Raw genomic sequence first — 17,938 nt, forward strand, 5'->3', positions numbered from 1 at the left:
AGATGAAGCTCAAATTCATGTATTTATGAGAATGATGCCATCAGTAATACTATTAACAATAATCCCAAGAATATTTACCTGTGCATTTAAATGTTGCAGGAGCAGTAACCGAGAACTCCATATACGAAATAATTCTTCTTCGGTAAATGTAACTAAAGCATTAAGACTTTTCTTGCCTGTTGTTTGTTCTGCATTTATTGGAGATCCTACAAGAAATTGGACAGTCTAGAAATCTTTGGCAGAAATGACTAAAGCACAGAACGAGTGAAGTGGGGGTGTTCTGATTTATTTCACAATAAGACACTTGCAGTGCTACTAACGTTCAATGGTGAATAATAAAACAATTTTCTTACCACTGTCAGTCAATCTCAGGAACAATTCTCCGCTTTCATAAACTGATTTCAGCTGAGAAACAATTTCCTCTTCAGTAAGAAGATCATCATCTATATTGCTGTCCATTATCATGAATGAGTCTACAAGCATGGAACCACTTTCAAGCTCTGTTAAATACATAATAAGGCAGTAACAATGTGCTGTGGCTGCGCGCACTTCTGTATTTACGTGGTATTGTTTACAGTATCCGTAGATTGTAGACACTCAGTATTTAATTCTCTATAGTTCTGCGGTATTGCCATCTATTTATTTGCTGTTCCACATACGCGGTATTGTTTTAGATAATTTTTTCATGGTAAATAATTAAAAATTCGGCATTATGGCGTTAAGAGCAGATGTGCGTACGGCCAACGACATCATCTGACTTAAAAATGAAAAATCAGCAATTTGTCAGTTACGCAGTATTGTTTCTTCATCAACGATATGGTGTTCCTCAAGGTTCCATCTTGGGTCCATTGCATTTTCTTGTGGACATTAATTACCTCTCATCTTCTAACAACTCTACCACAACAAATGTCAAAATTTTAATAATGATTGTGGTGTTGCTCACGCTGCTAAATACTGCATTTTCGGGCAACATCAGTCATATTATGTGGCAGGTGTCATTAGAGCGCAGTTAATAGTCATTTCATGTAATAATGAAAAAACTAGGCACTCATCTTTTTGTGTTTCCCACGCTGGTCTCGTATTGTCAAGGCTCAATCATTGAAAATCTAGGTGATTATGATTCCAAGCTCGGATGCAAAGAGGCCTAGGTTTTATTCCGCTGTATTCAAAAGTTTTGTAGATGGGCTTCACAAACCATCCTTGAAGATTACACTTTTGTTGGACCATGGTGATGTAAAAAAATAATCAGCACTCCGAATTTAAGTTACACTTCCTTTTAATTGCAATATCACGTAAACACAAAACATCACTTCACAATACAAAACATACTTGAAAACATCTTCCTCACAGTCACTGTTAAAGTTCACATTTTATAAGCTGACTACGTCAAGCGTCTTTCCAACATGACGTCCAAGACTTGACTTTCTCAAGGTCCGACTCTCTAACAAGTTAACAACTAACTAACTATCGCTTATGCGCCCAAAAATCAGAGTTACAAGTACGTCAAAGATCATAGTGACAAAAGAAAGAATAAACATAAGAATAATATCGTTGCAATATAAACATATCGATGTATCAAAAGTGAAATCGAATCTGAATGTTGTCTCAGAAATACACTCCTGGAAATTGAAATAAGAACACCGTGAATTCATTGTCCCAGGAAGGGGAAACTTTATTGACACATTCCTGGGGTCAGATACATCACATGATCACACTGACAGAACCACAGGCGCATAGACACAGGCAACAGAGCATGCACAATGTCGGCACTAGTACAGTGTATAGCCACCTTTCGCAGCAATGCAGGCTGCTATTCTCCCATGGAGACGATCATAGAGATGCTGGATGTAGTCCTGTGGAACGGCTTGCCATGCCATTTCCACCTGGCGCCTCAGTTGGACCAGCGTTCGTGCTGGACGTGCAGACCGCGTGAGACGACGCTTCATCCAGTCCCAAACATGCTCAATGGGGGACAGATCCGGAGATCTTGCTGGCCAGGGTAGTTGACTTACACCTTCTAGAGCACGTTGGGTGGCACGAGATACATGCGGACGTGCATTGTCCCGTTGGAACAGCAAGTTCCCTTGCCGGTCTAGGAATGGTAGAACGATGGGTTCGATGACGGTTTGGATGTACCGTGCACTATTCAGTGTCCCCTCGACGATCACCAGTGGTGTACGGCCAGTGTAGGAGATCGCTCCCCACACCATGATGCCGGGTGTTGGCCCTGTGTGCCTCGGTCATATGCAGTCCTGATTGTGGCGCTCACCTGCACGGCGCCAGACACGCATACGACCATCATTGGCGCCAAGGCAGAAGCGACTCTCATCGCTGAAGACGACACGTCTCCATTCGTCCCTCCATTCACGCCTGTCGCGACACCACTGGAGGCGGGCTGCACGATGTTGGGGCGTGAGCGGAAGACGGCCTAACGGTGTGCGGGACCGTAGCCCAGCTTCATGGAGACGGTTGCGAATGGTCCTCGCCGATACCCCAGGAGCAACAGTGTCCCTAATTTGCTGGGAAGTGGTGGTGCGGTCCCCTACGGCACTGCGTAGGATCCTACGGTCTTGGCGTGCATCCGTGCGTCACTGCGGTCCGGTCCCAGGTCAACGGGCACATGCACCTTCCGCCGACCACTGGCGACAACATCGATGTACTGTGGTGACCTCACGCCCCACGTGTTGAGCAATTCGGCGGTACGTCCACCCGGCCTCCCGCATGCCCACTATACGCCCTCGTTCAAAGTCCGTCAACTGCACATACGGTTCACGTCCACGCTGTCGCGGCATGCTACCAGTGTTAAAGACTGCGATGGAGCTCCGTATGCCACGGCAAACTGGCTGACACTGACGGCGGCGGTGCACAAATGCTGCGCAGCTAGCGCCATTCGACGGCCAACACCGCGGTTCCTGGTGTGTCCGCTGTGCCGTGCGTGTGATCATTGCTTGTACAGCCCTCTCGCAGTGTCCGGAGCAAGTATGGTGGATCTGACACATCGGTGTCAATGTGTTCTTTTTTCCATTTCCAGGAGTGTATGTTAAATAGTTAACAGAAATACAGTAGAATATTACTGGTATCAGGAGGTTCAGGTGAGGTGCCGTAATGGTTGCGTAATTCAAGTACCATTACAGTCTGTTACATTGCAATATGCCAAGTCTGTTTTGTTTGCAGATCATACAAACATCGCAATAAGTAGCAAGTCAAGTACAGATTTAGAAATAGTTGCTAATCAAATTTTCACTGACATTAATAAATGGTTTAAAGCTAATTCACTGTCATTAAACTTTGAAAAGACCCACTACATGCAGTTCAGATCGTGTAAGAGATTTCCTTCCAGAATGTGTATAACATATGAAGACATGCAGATCGAAGAGGTTGACAGTGTTAAATTTCTGGGATTACAACTTGATAATAAATTCAGTTGGGAAGGGCATACCACAGAATTGCCTAAGTGCCTAAACAAGTCTGTATTTGCAGTGAGAATGATGTCAGTGCAGGAGATATAAATGTAAAAAAAAACTTGCATACTTTGCTTACTCTCATTCTATTATGTCATACAGGGTCATATTCTGGGGTAACTCATCAAACTGAGCAAAAGTTTCTAGTGTACAAAAGCATGTAATAAGAAGCAATTGTGGTGTAAACTCATGAACATCATGCAGAAACTTGTTCAAGGAACTTCGTATTCTAACAAATGCTTCTCAGTATATTTATTCCTTAATGAAATTTGTTGCAAGTAATATATCTCTATTTCCAACCAATAGCTCAATACATAGTATCAATACTAGGAATAAGACCAAAAATCACTTACTTTGGTCCAAAGAGGTCCAATATTCAGGAACACACATTTTCATTAAATTGCCAGCAACCATTAAATACTTGGTTTCAGATAAAGCATGGTTTAAACAGAGTCTGAAAGAGTTTTTGACAGGCAGCTCCTTCTACTATATAGATGAATATCTTAACAGAGCCCGTTAGGCCAGCTTAAGTAAAAATGTCTGTTAGATTTCAGTTTTGACAGCACTTGGTCACAACAGTCAAGATTAGGTATTTTGTGTATGATAAAATTATTAATAATGCACAACAGTGTTTCATTCTGACAGCGTATAAATTCTCTAAATATTAGCTGTTCCAGTTTTCCTTATTGTATTCACCTATTTTGACAATCTCCTGTCAAATGATAGGCTAGTAAGTATTATATGCAAAAGTTGTATGTTTTTTATGTTATACTTTCTGACTTGTTCCACACCCACAAGAATGATCTCATTTTTTTGGACTTATGGAAAACTGAATCTAAGCTAATCTAATGTAACACCGAGAGGTCATAGTGTTAGCAATTCCATTGTCACAGTCATCGGTGATTAGATGGTGCTCAGGAGGCTGTCTGTGCACACTCTGGTTTGATTCTGCAGGCAGTAACTGTGGTGAGTTTAGAGGTGAACATTGTTAGGTTGCAACCATGTCCCACTGATTGCTATGTACTTCTGTTGAACAACCTCAGTCGTTTGAGTGGGGTCATATTGTGGGCCTGCAGCATGCTGGATGGGCATATCAATGTTGGTGACAATGTACAGGTGGTGTGTTGCTGCTGTCGACAGTGGTCTATGGAACATTCCCACACCTGGAGACCAGGTTCTGGATGTCCACATAGTACAGATGCATTGTGTGACTAGCAATAGTTAACTGAACATCAACCAGGGATGAAATCTGGGCATATGTTGCATCTGCTGTGATCAAGGACCATTGGGAATGTAGGTGATTTGAGCCTCTGGCCAGGCTACTACTGCCTCCATGACTCCGCCCAGCATGGCTACTGTCATGTCGCGGAAGAGTTGACTGGAGAGTGAAATGGCACTCTGTTGTCCTCAGTGATGAGAGAAGGTTCTTTTGGCACGTGATTGCCATACAAGTGTATGATGTCGACCTTTTGAACTGCTTGTCCCAGAGTGCACTTGTCCGTGACAAAAAGGTCCCATCCCCAGGCTTCATGTTACCAAGAACCATCAGCTACAGCTCACGGTCACATCTGGTGTTTCTCCAGGATAACGTAAGTCCACATACTGCTGCTGTGACACAATGCCCTGGCCACCAGAGCTCTCGTCGATTGAACATGTACGGGACATGATAAAGTGGGAACTTAATCATTTGCCAGGGCATGCAGCAACTATTGCCAAATTGCAACAAAAGACACAAAATGCTTGAGACAGTCTATTGCAGGATGCCATTCAACACCTTTAAGATCATTTGCATGCGAATATAAACACTTGCGTTGCTGCCAGATAGGGGTATACTGTGTATTTATGTGATGGTTTGGACACCGTTTAATGGGACACATGTTTCATTTGGTCTGAATTTGAGATATATTCATATAATAATAAACTACCTGTCACCTAACATGTTGAAAGAAACAACCTTGTCCTTGAGGGTGTTGCATTTTTTTCCAGCAGTGTATAATGCCCCATCTGGTCAACGTAGGATGCTTGAATCTGTGCTGTTGCAGAAATTGCTAGGCTTTGCGATCTGTGTAGACTGTTGTCTTGTAACCCAGTAGATATCCTTCAAATTTTTGAAATAAAAAAATGTCAAAGCTTCCAATTCAGAAATGTAATTTTTCTCATGAGCATGTGAAGTCCTGCTGGCAAACACCATTATTTTGTGATCTATCCCATATCTAGTCTATTAATTTAAATGTTTCAACCCTCAAACCATAAATACTTGAGTCAGTGTGCATACAAAGAGGTAAAAAAAAAGTCTGGATGGTATAAAAATTTACTAACTCCTCCTTTAAATTTTGAAAAACTTCTCCACATCCAGATGGACAATTCCATATGACATTTTTCTTTAATAAATTACTTAAACAAGGATGATAAAAGGATTGGTCTGTCACATATTTTTGATAGTGTCCAAATAAATCGAAGATGGTTTTTAGTTGTTTTTGCTTTTAGGTGCTGGAAAATCTGCACTAGCTTTGAGTTGTCCTGGGCTTGACTTTCTAACAGCTTCCAAAAAAACTAGTTGTAAGTGCTTGGTTACTTCGTGTTTTGAAAGAATCTGGATTGTGCAAAATAAGTCAAATGCATATAGCCCCAGTTACTGTCAGTGAGGTGAAAAGGATCATCACTAAAATGCAAACCAAAAATTCATCTGGCTTTGACAATATTTCCTCTAAAGTACTTAAACATTCTCATAATGCCATTTGTGTAATTCTTTGCCAAATGTTTAATGAATCATTTCAACAAGATATCGTCCCAAACGGAATAAAGTATTCAGGTGTGAAACCATTATTCAAGAAAGGAAATAAAACTGATGCTTCTAACTACTGCCCAATTTCCCTTTCAACAAGTTTCTCCAAAATTCTTGAGAAACTTGTACGTAAGAGAATTGTGGAGCGCTGCGCTTAGCCATTGTCAATTGATGATGCTGTATTTTCATTTACCAATAAGGTTTTAGAAGCACTGAACAATAGATTAGCTTGAGTTGGTATATTTTGTGAGTTAGCCTAGGTCTTCGATTGTGTGAACCATGAAATCCTCCTTTCAGAAGGTGTCTATTATGGTTTAAGTGGCACAGTGGGAATTTGGCTTCAATCATACCTAATTTATAGAAAGCAGAGGGTATCGCTTAATCGTGGAGATGGCACAATAGCCTCATGTGGTTGGGGAACAGTATGTACAGGGGTGCTGCAGGGTTCTGTGCTGGGCCCCTTGCACTTTCTTATTCTTATTAATGACCTTCCACACCGTACGAAAGCTACTATCAAATTTACTCTCTTTGCAGAAAATACACGTCTTTTAGTTGAAAAAACGCCTGACAGTGACATTACAACATCTGCCACTTCGTGTTCAGTGATCTTTATAAATATTTCACCTGCAATGGTCTGACTTAAAAAACAGTACATTCATTTGGATGGGTGTCAGAAAGTGCATGAGGACATAAGTCTAAGCTGTAATTATTCAAAATATACATCAAGTATATTCTTCTAAATTTTTCGGCCTCCACATTGATAATAAATTAAATTGGTTGTGCCATATTCTGCATTTGAGAAAAATACTTAGTTCAGCAGCTTATGCTCTACGTATAATAGCAGCGATTGCAAGTACTGACCCTGTTAAGGCTGCTTATTTTGGCTATTTTCATTCATTGTTGCCATATGGCATAATGTTTTGGGGAAATCAACCAATGGAAAATAAAGTATTTGTCACTCAGAAAAGAGCAATTCGAATTATAAGTGGAGTGAGTAGAAATCGTTCATGCAGAAATCTTTTTAAAACACACAGAATATTAACAGTGACCTCGCAGTATATCCTATCCCATATCTCCTTTTTAGTTGAGAACCTACCCATGCACAAAACTGGCAGTGACTGTCTTGACAATGACACAAGGTCAAAACACAACTTGCATGTGGATGGGAAAAACTTGGACCTAGTACAAAAAGGTATACATTACTCAAGCAAAAAGGTGTTTATTGCACATCATAGGGACATAAAAAATCTTACTGGTGTAACACCACAATTTAAAAGTAAATGAAAAGAATATCTTCCGGAACACTTTTTTTACTCTCTTGATGAATTCTTTGACATAAACAATTCTATATTGTAAGTCACATATGGCACATTGACTTGTAATATTTGCTGTTACCACTTAGTAACTGAACATGATGACGTATGTCAGAATAACAATGTTCTTCACTTCCAAAAAAGTTATAACTTAATATAGATTAATTGTAATTTATTATTGTATTGTTTTATACCTCTGTTTTGCTTTAGGATGTGCCTAAGCTTGTAACTGTTAACATATTTTGTTCCTTTACACATATTGCAATTTTTACCTATCAGCATCTAAAAGTAGGTTACTGTTCTCATGTATAATCATGATTCATTCAACATGCATGCAATTCTCTTGCATACTGGATCTACGGAACACAAATAAATAAATTAATTTAATTAAATTTCATTAATTATATGTCCTAAAAATTAAAATTATTTCTTGACAAATTCAGACTTACTTAAGTTGAATTCATATCCCCTTTGTAAATAGGTTTAAATGCCCCATCCAAAATTGTACAGCATTCAAACCAATCAGAACTAAAAATCAGAATGTTGTTTACTTAAACAGTCACTTCACTAAGTATTTCATTACCCAAAATTTTATAAATTGCTCCAATGAATACCGAAACATAAATTTAGACCAAAGGGCACCACATGATGTTGATAATACTTATCTTCATGTGATAAGGCTGTATAATGCCAAGATTCTTTAGCCAAACTAATATTCCAGTAACCACAAGTCACATCAAAAGTATGGGGAATTTAGAGCCATGGAATTTTTCCAGGAATTCATCAGTGTTAGCTGGTCTGTAACTTTCCCTCATTATTATTTCACTTAACTTCCTAACATCCAAAACAACTCATTAACACCCACACTTTTTTCAACTACTATCAATAGATTTTTGTACCTATTGTCTGACCTTTCAGTTATTCCCCAACCCAGGGTTTTCTCTATTTCCATCCTTATGACTTTTTTTCTTTTAAAAAAATGGTGTAGGTCTTAATTAAAAAAGACCCATGTTCTTTAAATTTAAATTTGCATTCAAAATCTTCCACTAGGCCAGCTTTATCTGAAATTGATTTACTATTTTGCACTACATCTTTCTCCAGATCATTCATTTGGTTAGTTGTTACAATGTCAATATTTTCAGTTTCCTCTTTTATTTTTAATACTACTTAGTCGTTCTCTGATTTATCTATGCCACTTCCAGTAGCTAAATATCTCAATGGAAACTCTAACTCATAATTTCTTTCTTTATCCGTTTTACTAGAAAAGTACTTTCATACAAGTTTTCATTATATACCAAACTAAATTTTCCAGCAAGAAACCATAATCGTTTCACCTTTATTCTTTGCAAGACATCTATATAGGCAGATTTTGTGGATGTTTTTCTACATGTTGTGTTTTTGTTCCATTTTCAGCGCTGTTCTTTTTCATATAATTGCCATTTGGAACTTTGTTTTGCAGACTTCACAGCACTAGGAACTGAACATGTGTTCAGTTCCTAGTTCTGAGAACTCTGAAAATAAAAAGTTCCAAATGGCAATCATAAGAAGAAGAAGAGTGCTGAAACTGGAACAAAAGCACTTGTGGGACAACAGCCATGAAAGCTGTCACTGAAGAGGTGAAATGCCTACAACAACTAAACTTGTGTTTCATTCATTTGTAAGTAGAGGGTCCAAAAGTAAAAATTATCAACATACCGTAATATTATACACAATGAGGATGGGAGGACTACAAAAGATGAATATTTTGTATTCCATTTATACAAAAAATCTGTACCTAAAATGACACCTATGTCCAGATCAGGTTTCACTAAAAATTTACATTCCAGTTGCTGACATGCTACAACTTTTGGCCACCTTCCCAACAGCACCCATAATTCTAATTCCTGAAACTTGCATTATTACTACCCCTTCTTTGTCTTTAAACAACTCGCCAAACATTTGGCAAATTCCATTTCGTTCACGTCCACTGTCTAGTAAACATTTAACAAGTGTTGAACATTAGCCAAAATCACAGGATGGTATACTTCACTGTTACTTACCTCCATGTCTCCTTCATGCAACAAATCCTCATTAATTCCATCATTAGAAAAACTGTAGCCTTGATCACCAAATTTATTTTGAGTAACAGTTAAGTAATGCATAGCATAACCTTCTTCCCTTCCAACTCCTGCATTTCCGAACACTCTTATCATCACTGTCTTTACATATCTCATTAATTTTTTTTACTCAACATATTTTCATCATCATTATAAATAAATGCATATACTTCATCTTCTTCATAACTATTTAATACTTCACTCACTCCCCTCACCACTATTTGAACTACTATTAGTGTCCTGTCACTATCTTCAAATTCTTAGTTAATCAGCCGTTCGGTTGGACCAGAAAGCAAGAAACTTTAACTGTTTAGTTTTCTGCAATTACTAACACTTTGTCATAGCAACCTGGAAACCCTTTTGATAATATGTCTTATGTCTTGCAGTAAATAGTTGAAAAATTTTCTCTTTCATTAGTTTGCTTTATTGTCACTTCTTTGAATTTTTATATATATATATATATATATATATATATATATATATATATATATATATATATATATATACCATGTGTGGAAGGATATGTGTGTGTGTGCGAGTGTATACCCGTCCTTTTTTCCCCCTAAGGTATGTCTTTCCGCTCCGGGGATTGGAATGACTCCTTACCCTCTCCCCTAAAACCCAAATCCTTTCGTCTTTCCCTCTCCTTCCCTCTTTCCTGACGAGGCAACCGTTGGTTGCGAAAGCTAGAATTTTGTGTGTATGTTTGTGTTTGTTTGTGTGTCTATCTACGTGCCAGCGCTTTCATTTGGTAAGTCACATCATCTTTGTTTTTAGATATATTTTTTCCCACGTGGAATGTTTCCTTCTATATATATATATATATATATATATATATATATATATATATATATATATATATATATATATATAAAGAAAGATGATGAAACTTACCAAACAAAAGCGCTGGCAGGTCGATAGACACACAAACAAACACAAACATACACACAAAATTCTAGCTTTCGCAACCAATGGTTGCCTCGTCAGGAAAGAGGGAAGGAGAAGGAAAGACAAAAGGATATGGGTTTTAAGGGAGAGGGTAAGGAGTCATTCCAATCCCGGGAGCGGAAAGACTTACCTTAGGGGGAAAAAAGGACAGGTATACACTCGTACACACACACATATCCATCCACACATACACAGACACAAGCAGACAAGCAGAAATGTCTGCTTGTGTCTGTGTATGTGTGGATGGATATGTGTGTGTGTACGAGTGTATACCTGTCCTTTTTTCCCCCTAAGGTAAGTCTTTCCGCTCCCGGGATTGGAATGACTCCTTACCCTCTCCCTTAAAACCCATATCCTTTTGTCTTTCCTTCTCCTTCCCTCTTTCCTGACGAGGCAACCATTGGTTGCGAAAGCTAGAATTTTGTGTGTATGTTTGTGTTTGTTTGTGTGTCTATCGACCTGCCAGCGCTTTTGTTTGGTAAGTTTCATCATCTTTCTTTTTAGATATATTTTTCCCACGTGGAATGTTTCCCTCTATTATATATATATATATATATATATATATATATATATATATATATATATATATATATATATATATATATATATATATATATACCGAACAAAAGCGCTGGCAGGTCGATAGACACACAAACAAACACAAACACACACACAAAAAAAATTGTTTTTGTGTTTGTTTGTGTGTCTATCGACCTGCCAGCGCTTTTGTTCGGTAAGTCACCTCATCTTTGTTTTTATATATAATTTTTCCCACGTGGAATGTTTCCTTCCATTATATATATATATATATATATATATAAAAAGAAAGATGATGAAACTTACCAAACAAAAGCGCTGGCAGGTCGACAGACACACAAACAAACACAAACATACACACAAAATTCTAGCTTTCGCAACCAATGGTTGCCTCGTCAGGAAAGAGGGAAGGAGAAGGAAAGACAAAAGGATATGGGTTTTAAGGGAGAGGGTAAGGAGTCATTCCAATCCCGGGAGCGGAAAGACTTACCTTAGGGGGAAAAAAGGACAGGTATACACTCGCGCACACACACACATATCCATCCACACATACACAGACACAAGCAGACATTTGGCCTTTACAAATGTCTGCTTGTGTCTGTGTATGTGTGGATGGATATGTGTGTGTGTGCGCGAGTGTATACCTGTCCTTTTTTCCCCCTAAGGTAAGTCTTTCCGCTCCCGGGATTGGAATGACTCCTTACCCTCTCCCTTAAAACCCATATCCTTTTGTCTTTCCTTCTCCTTCCCTCTTTCCTGACGAGGCAACCATTGGTTGCGAAAGCTAGAATTTTGTGTGTATGTTTGTGTTTGTTTGTGTGTCTGTCGACCTGCCAGCGCTTTTGTTTGGTAAGTTTCATCATCTTTCTTTTTAGATATATTTTTCCCACGTGGAATGTTTCCCTCTACTATATATATATATATATAGACACACACACACACACACTTACCATACGAAAGCGCTGGCAGGTCAATAGAAACACAAACAAACATATACATACACACAAAATTCAAGCTTTCGCAACCAACGGTTGCTTCGTCAGGAAAGAGGGAAAGATGAAGGGATGTGGGTTTTAAGGGAGAGGGTAAGGAGTCGTTCCAATCCCGGGAGCGGAAAGACTTACCTTAGGGGGGAAAAAGGACAGGTATACACTCATTCACACACACACACACACACACACACACACACACACACACATATATCCATCCGCACATACACAAGCAGACATTTGTAAAGGCAAAGAGTTTGGGCAGAGATGTCAGCCGAGGCGGAAGTACAGAGGCAAAGACATTGTTGAAAGACAGGTGAGGTATGAGCGGCGGCAACTTGAAATTAGCGGAGGTTGAGGCCTGGCGGATAACAAGAAGAGAGGATATACTGAAGGGCAAGTTCCCATCTCCGGAGTTCTGACAGGTTGATGTGAGTGGGAAGTATCCAGATAACCCGGCCGGTGTAACACTGTGCCAAGATGTGCTGGCCGTGCACCAAGGCATGTTTAGCCACAGGGTGATCCTCATTACCAACAAACACTGTCTGCCTGTGTCCATTCATGCGAATGGACAGTTTGTTGCTGGTCATTCCCACATAGAAAGCTTCACAGTGTAGGCAGGTCAGTTGGTAAATCACGTGGGTGCTTTCACACGTGGCTCTGCCTTTGATCGTGTACACCTTCCGGGTTACAGGACTGGAGTAGGTGGTGGTGGGAGGGTACATTGGACAGGTTTTACACCGGGGGCGGTTACAAGGGTAGGAGCCAGAGGGTAAGGAAGGTGGTTTGGGGATTTCATAGGGATGAACTAAGAGGTTACGAAGGTTAGGTGGACGGCGGAAAGACACTCTAGGTGGAGTGGGGAGGATTTCATGAAGGATGGATCTCATTTCTGGGCAGGATGTGAGGAAGTAGTATCCCTGCTGGAGAGCCACATTCAGAGTCTGATCCAGTCCCGGAAAGTATCCTGTCACAAGTGGGGCACTTTTGTGGTTCTTCTGTGAGAGGTTCTGGGTTTGAGGGGATGAGGAAGTGGCTCTGGTTATTTGCTTCTGTACCAGGTCGGGAGGGTAGTTGCGGCATGTGAAAGCTGTTTTCAGGTTGTTGGTGGAATGGTTCAGGGATTCCGGACTGGAGTAGATTCGTTTGCCATGAAGACCTAGGCTGTAGGGAAGGGACCGTTTGATGTGGAATGGGTGGCAGCTGTCTTAATGGAGGTACTGTTGCTTGTTGGTGGGTTTGATGTGGATGGACGTGTGAAGCTGGCCATTGGACAGATGGAGGTCAACGTCAAGGAAAGTGGCATGGGATTTGGAGTAGGACCAGGTGAATCTGATGGAACCAAAGGAGTTGAGGTTGGAGAGGAAATTCTGGAGTTCTTCTTCACTGTGAGTCCAGATCATGAAGATGTCATCAATAAATCTGTACCAAACTTTGGGTTGGCAGGCCTGGGTAACCAAGAAGGCTTCCTCTAAGTGACCCATGAATAGGTTGGCGTACGAGGGGGCCATCCTGGTACCCATGACTGCTCCCTTTAATTGTTGGTATGTCTGGCCTTCAAAAGTGAAGAAGTTGTGGGTCAGGATGAAGCTGGCTAACGTAATGAGGAAAGAGGTTTTAGGTAGGGTGGCAGGTGATTGGCATGAAAGGATGTGCTCCATCGCAGCGAGGCCCTGGACGTGCGGAATATTTGTGTATAAGGAAATAAACAAAGATGATGTGACTTACCAAATGAAAGCGCTGGCACGTCGATAGACACACAAACAAACACAAATATACACACAAAATTCTAGCTTTCGCAACCAACGGTTGCTTTGTCAGGAAAGAGGGAAGGAGAGGGAAAGACGAAAGGATGTGGGTTTTAAAGGAGAGGGTAAGGAGTCATTCCAATTCCGGGAGTGGAAAGACTTACCTTAGGGGGAAAAAAGGACGGGTATACACACACACACACACACACACACACACACACACACACATATATAGATATACATATACAGACACAAGCAGCTTGTGTCTGTATATATGTGTGGATGGGTATGTGTGTGTGTGCGAGTGTATACCCGTCCTTTTTTCCCCCTAAGGTAAGTCTTTCCGCTCCCAGGATTGGAATGACTCCTTACCCTCTCCTTTAAAACCCACATCCTTTCGTCTTTCCTTCTCCTTCCCTCTTTCCTGACGAAGCAACCGTTGGTTGTGAAAGCTAGAATTTTGTGTGTATATTTGTGTTTGTTTGTGTGTCTATTGACGTGCCAGCGCTTTCGTTTGGTAAGTCACATCATCTTTGTTTTTAGATATATTTTTCCCACGTGGAATGTTTCCCTCTATTTTATATATATATATAGTGACTCTTTTTCCGTATCTAGTACATATGCAAGCCTCAACTGGAGTAAAACTCAGTTTCACTGGTGGGGTCCATAATTGTTATTCCCCATATTTCTCTCACAACACGCACAAAATCTTAATTTGTATGGTAAAAATGAAATTTATATGAATAATTTTGTTACAGGGCAAGGAGTAATGTGAAGCTGATAATTCTCCCTCCATTTGAAGAATCAGACAAAATTTCTGGGGGAAGAACTGAAGGGTATACACCCTCACAGGCAAGTAGGCATACAGAAAAAGAGTTTGGGAATAATGTTTGCAATGTTCTGATTGATTCAGGGCCTGTCCAAAATATTCAAGATGATCAGGTGATGTTTCCAGTTGAGCATACCCGTCAATCTCCCATGAAAGATTATTCACAGGATGTCTCTTTGCCACTGCGAAGTTCATTTGAACCTTTGCACTTGGAGAAAATGGTAACATATACAAAAGGCTGTAACCATACACACGATACTGGACCTAAGCCTTTGAAAGAGACATTCACTACAGATGTTACTGAACTGGAAGGAAAGAAATCTGTTATGTTAGATCCACCAGATAACACATTAAATTTGGAGAAAATGACAACGTACGCAAATGAAAATGACTCTTATTTGCTAGGACCAACTACTGTATCAGGTCAAGACTCCAGCCCCAAGCATTTAAACAGTATGTCCGAACCAGAGACTCATACAGAGCATCAAGGAAATGGGTCTGAGCCGTCAGACACAATAAATAAAATTAATACAGAGATTACTCAAAATGTAGTGTCACTGAAAATACCTGCAGCAGAATTAGAATGTATACTGGACCACAAAAGAAGATTTATGCAATATATGAACAATAATCCTCTCTACATGAATTCAGCCAAACCTTGGGTAATTGTGTCGAGGTAAGTTGTAATGCACTACTAACTCATGTAGGAATGTGTGGTAGCATGAGTCAATTTAATGGCTCAATTTTATCTCTCTGATAGATGGCCGATAATATACTACAATTCCAACTCACAAGGAAGGTATTTGGGCTTGAGCAAACACATTTACTCCACAATCCTTTAAGGGATCATTTAAAGGTCCCTTTTTAAACCAGTCATATTCGTTTGTGTGCAAATCTCTGCAGTCATCCATTAGACGCCACTGAGTATGCCATGCCGAATTCGACCTTTGCCTGCTGCTGTGCCAGTAGAGAGGGCACAATGTGTGTGTTAAGTTGTATTTTTGAAGTTGTTTGTGTAGTGAAACATCAGCTGGGTCAGTAGTTGGTAATCAGCCCTACTAATTTACTGTGACTGGTTGAGATGAAGTTGTGACAAACTCTTCTTTCTGAAAATGATATTAGTGTACAAGGTGAATCATTCACATGTTTTCTATTATCTATTATAGTAAAAATATTATCACTGCTTTAACACTTATACATAATAATGAGCCTTGAAAAATAAACCGCAAACAGCTGTTGTCTGATCCTTTAATAGTACTATCAGCCCCACAATGTCGATGCAGTATACAGAACAGATAGTTAAGAGTTTCAGGATCAGATTGTGATAGCACCTAAATCTGACAAATTCCAGATCAGCGTTGTGTACCCATAAGAGAACAGAACCACACTATCACTTACTTTTCAAATAACTTAAAAATGTTACATTCCCAGCCGAAGGCCATACTTTAAATATATTAGAAGAGACTGAGATTGTGCGAAGTAGGAAGTATCGTACAGAATTTATTCTAAATAGCCCAACTGAGTTGAAGCACTTTAATGTACCCTCCAAATTTGATTGTCTACAATGTAACTAGTTGAGCCATTTTATATTTCAGTAGTCATTTTACTGCACTTTCTTTTAATGATGTATCTCTATTTTAACAAAGCCTACCAAAATTCTTAATCAAATTCTTTACAGTTTCATGCACTGTCCATTTCTTCCAAGTAAGCCATGCATGCCTGTTTACTTGTTACTCACATGTATGCTCAGTATTCTGCCAGCAACTGGCCATGATGGTTCTCACTGACACATATTGCATCCTTTCCGGTCAGCCTTTAAAACAAAAATTCTTATTTACATCTTATTACTAACTATTAACATTTTTAATTTCCACATGTGCTGTTCTTCTTTATTTAGGTGTACCTGAAGATGGAACTTCAACATTGTGAAACCGATAGTACTATTAAAGGATTGTACAACAGCTGTTTGCAGTTTATTTTTCAAGAATGGATGCCTTCAGTTACAGATTCCTGTAATATAATTATGGTGCTAGTGATGATAATGACGAACACCTCACTGCAAGCAGTAGTGATGTGGCAAGTTTGAGAAGAGGCAATGGAAGCAGTGAATGTGAATTCGAACCTTCTCCTGATAAGAAGTTTGAAATCAAATGTGTTATCACAGTGTTTGATGATAACACGCTAGAGAACATTTATGATGATGGCCATTGTGTCAGAGGTTTTGACATATTTGACAACCACCTGAAAAGATACTCTAAACTGAAAGTTAAAAGTGATATAAAACATATTGGACTGTGTGGTGAAGAAAAGAAAAGGCAATACAGTTTTCAAAGGAAATAGTATGCTGCAGTTCAATATCATCAAGCTGCATGTTACGGTGAAGTTTTATGAAGCGTAGAATGCATTTCTTCTATTCATTATTGGCATTTACAACATCGGGCATTGCATGTAGCCAGAAATCTCAGGTGCACAAACTTTCCAGTGTCACAGCGATTTATTACTAATTTGAAGAAGGAGATTAGGATATCATCATAGCATATAACTATGCTCCAAGTGTGAAAAGATAAGCACGATGAAGAAGAGATGATCCAGAGAGCTTAAACATTTGTTGCTGAAGTCAGTGTGCATATCATGACAAATAACATCCAAATGGGTTCTGTATGGAACTGTGATCAGAGTCAGCTGAACTATGAGCTGAACTATGAGCTTCTGAAAGAACACTATCCATGAAAGGGAAGAGAAACTTTGTCTCAGTGTTGCAATCAGTTAACAATGCAACAAGCAGCTACATGATGATGTTGCTGTGTCAGTGGACAGATAATTGGCAGACAAAATCTATACATGCTTCCAAGAACCAAATGGAAAGATTTGATCCCATGTATCAACAGAAATAGAAAAATTGTCCCTCCAAATGTCTTTGTAGAAGCAAGTGTGAGCAGGAAGACAACGAAACAACATAAGAAGGTGTTTTTCCTATTGGTTTTGAATCCACATTTGCTGACAAAGTCAGTAGTACTTTGTGACTCCTGGTCTGGGCGTAAAAGATGTAGTTTTAAAAATCATTCCACCTAAACATACAATACATGCACGACCTCTGGACACGTATTTCGTCAGGCAGTATAAAATGTATGCCAAGGGAATGACAGACTTTCTTAAACTACATCCCAGGAACATGCATCCAGAATTGCACTATAGATTCATTATCGTGAAAATCCAGTCTATCAATTACAAT

The 17,938-nt window shown here is 39.5% G+C and overlaps 1 protein-coding gene across 8 annotated transcripts in view; it reads left to right on the top strand.

Moving 5' to 3' along the window:
- The window catches only part of LOC124781255, a 186,948-nt gene that overhangs the window by 113,472 nt on the left and 55,538 nt on the right, over positions 1 to 17,938 (top strand). For 7 of the 8 annotated variants that reach the window (XR_007015951.1, XM_047253846.1, XM_047253845.1 and 4 more), the window contains one exon: positions 14,636 to 15,382. Coding sequence is in view for 7 of the 8 variants with exons in the window: in XM_047253846.1 (XP_047109802.1) it covers positions 14,636 to 15,382 (747 nt within the window). In the remaining variant the exon portion in view is untranslated. The remainder of the gene's footprint in view (positions 1 to 14,635; positions 15,383 to 17,938) is intronic. The other variant, XM_047253852.1, reaches the window with a different exon arrangement.

This window comes from Schistocerca piceifrons, chromosome 1 (assembly GCF_021461385.2).
Source record: "Schistocerca piceifrons isolate TAMUIC-IGC-003096 chromosome 1, iqSchPice1.1, whole genome shotgun sequence".
Taxonomy (NCBI): domain Eukaryota; kingdom Metazoa; phylum Arthropoda; class Insecta; order Orthoptera; family Acrididae; genus Schistocerca; species Schistocerca piceifrons.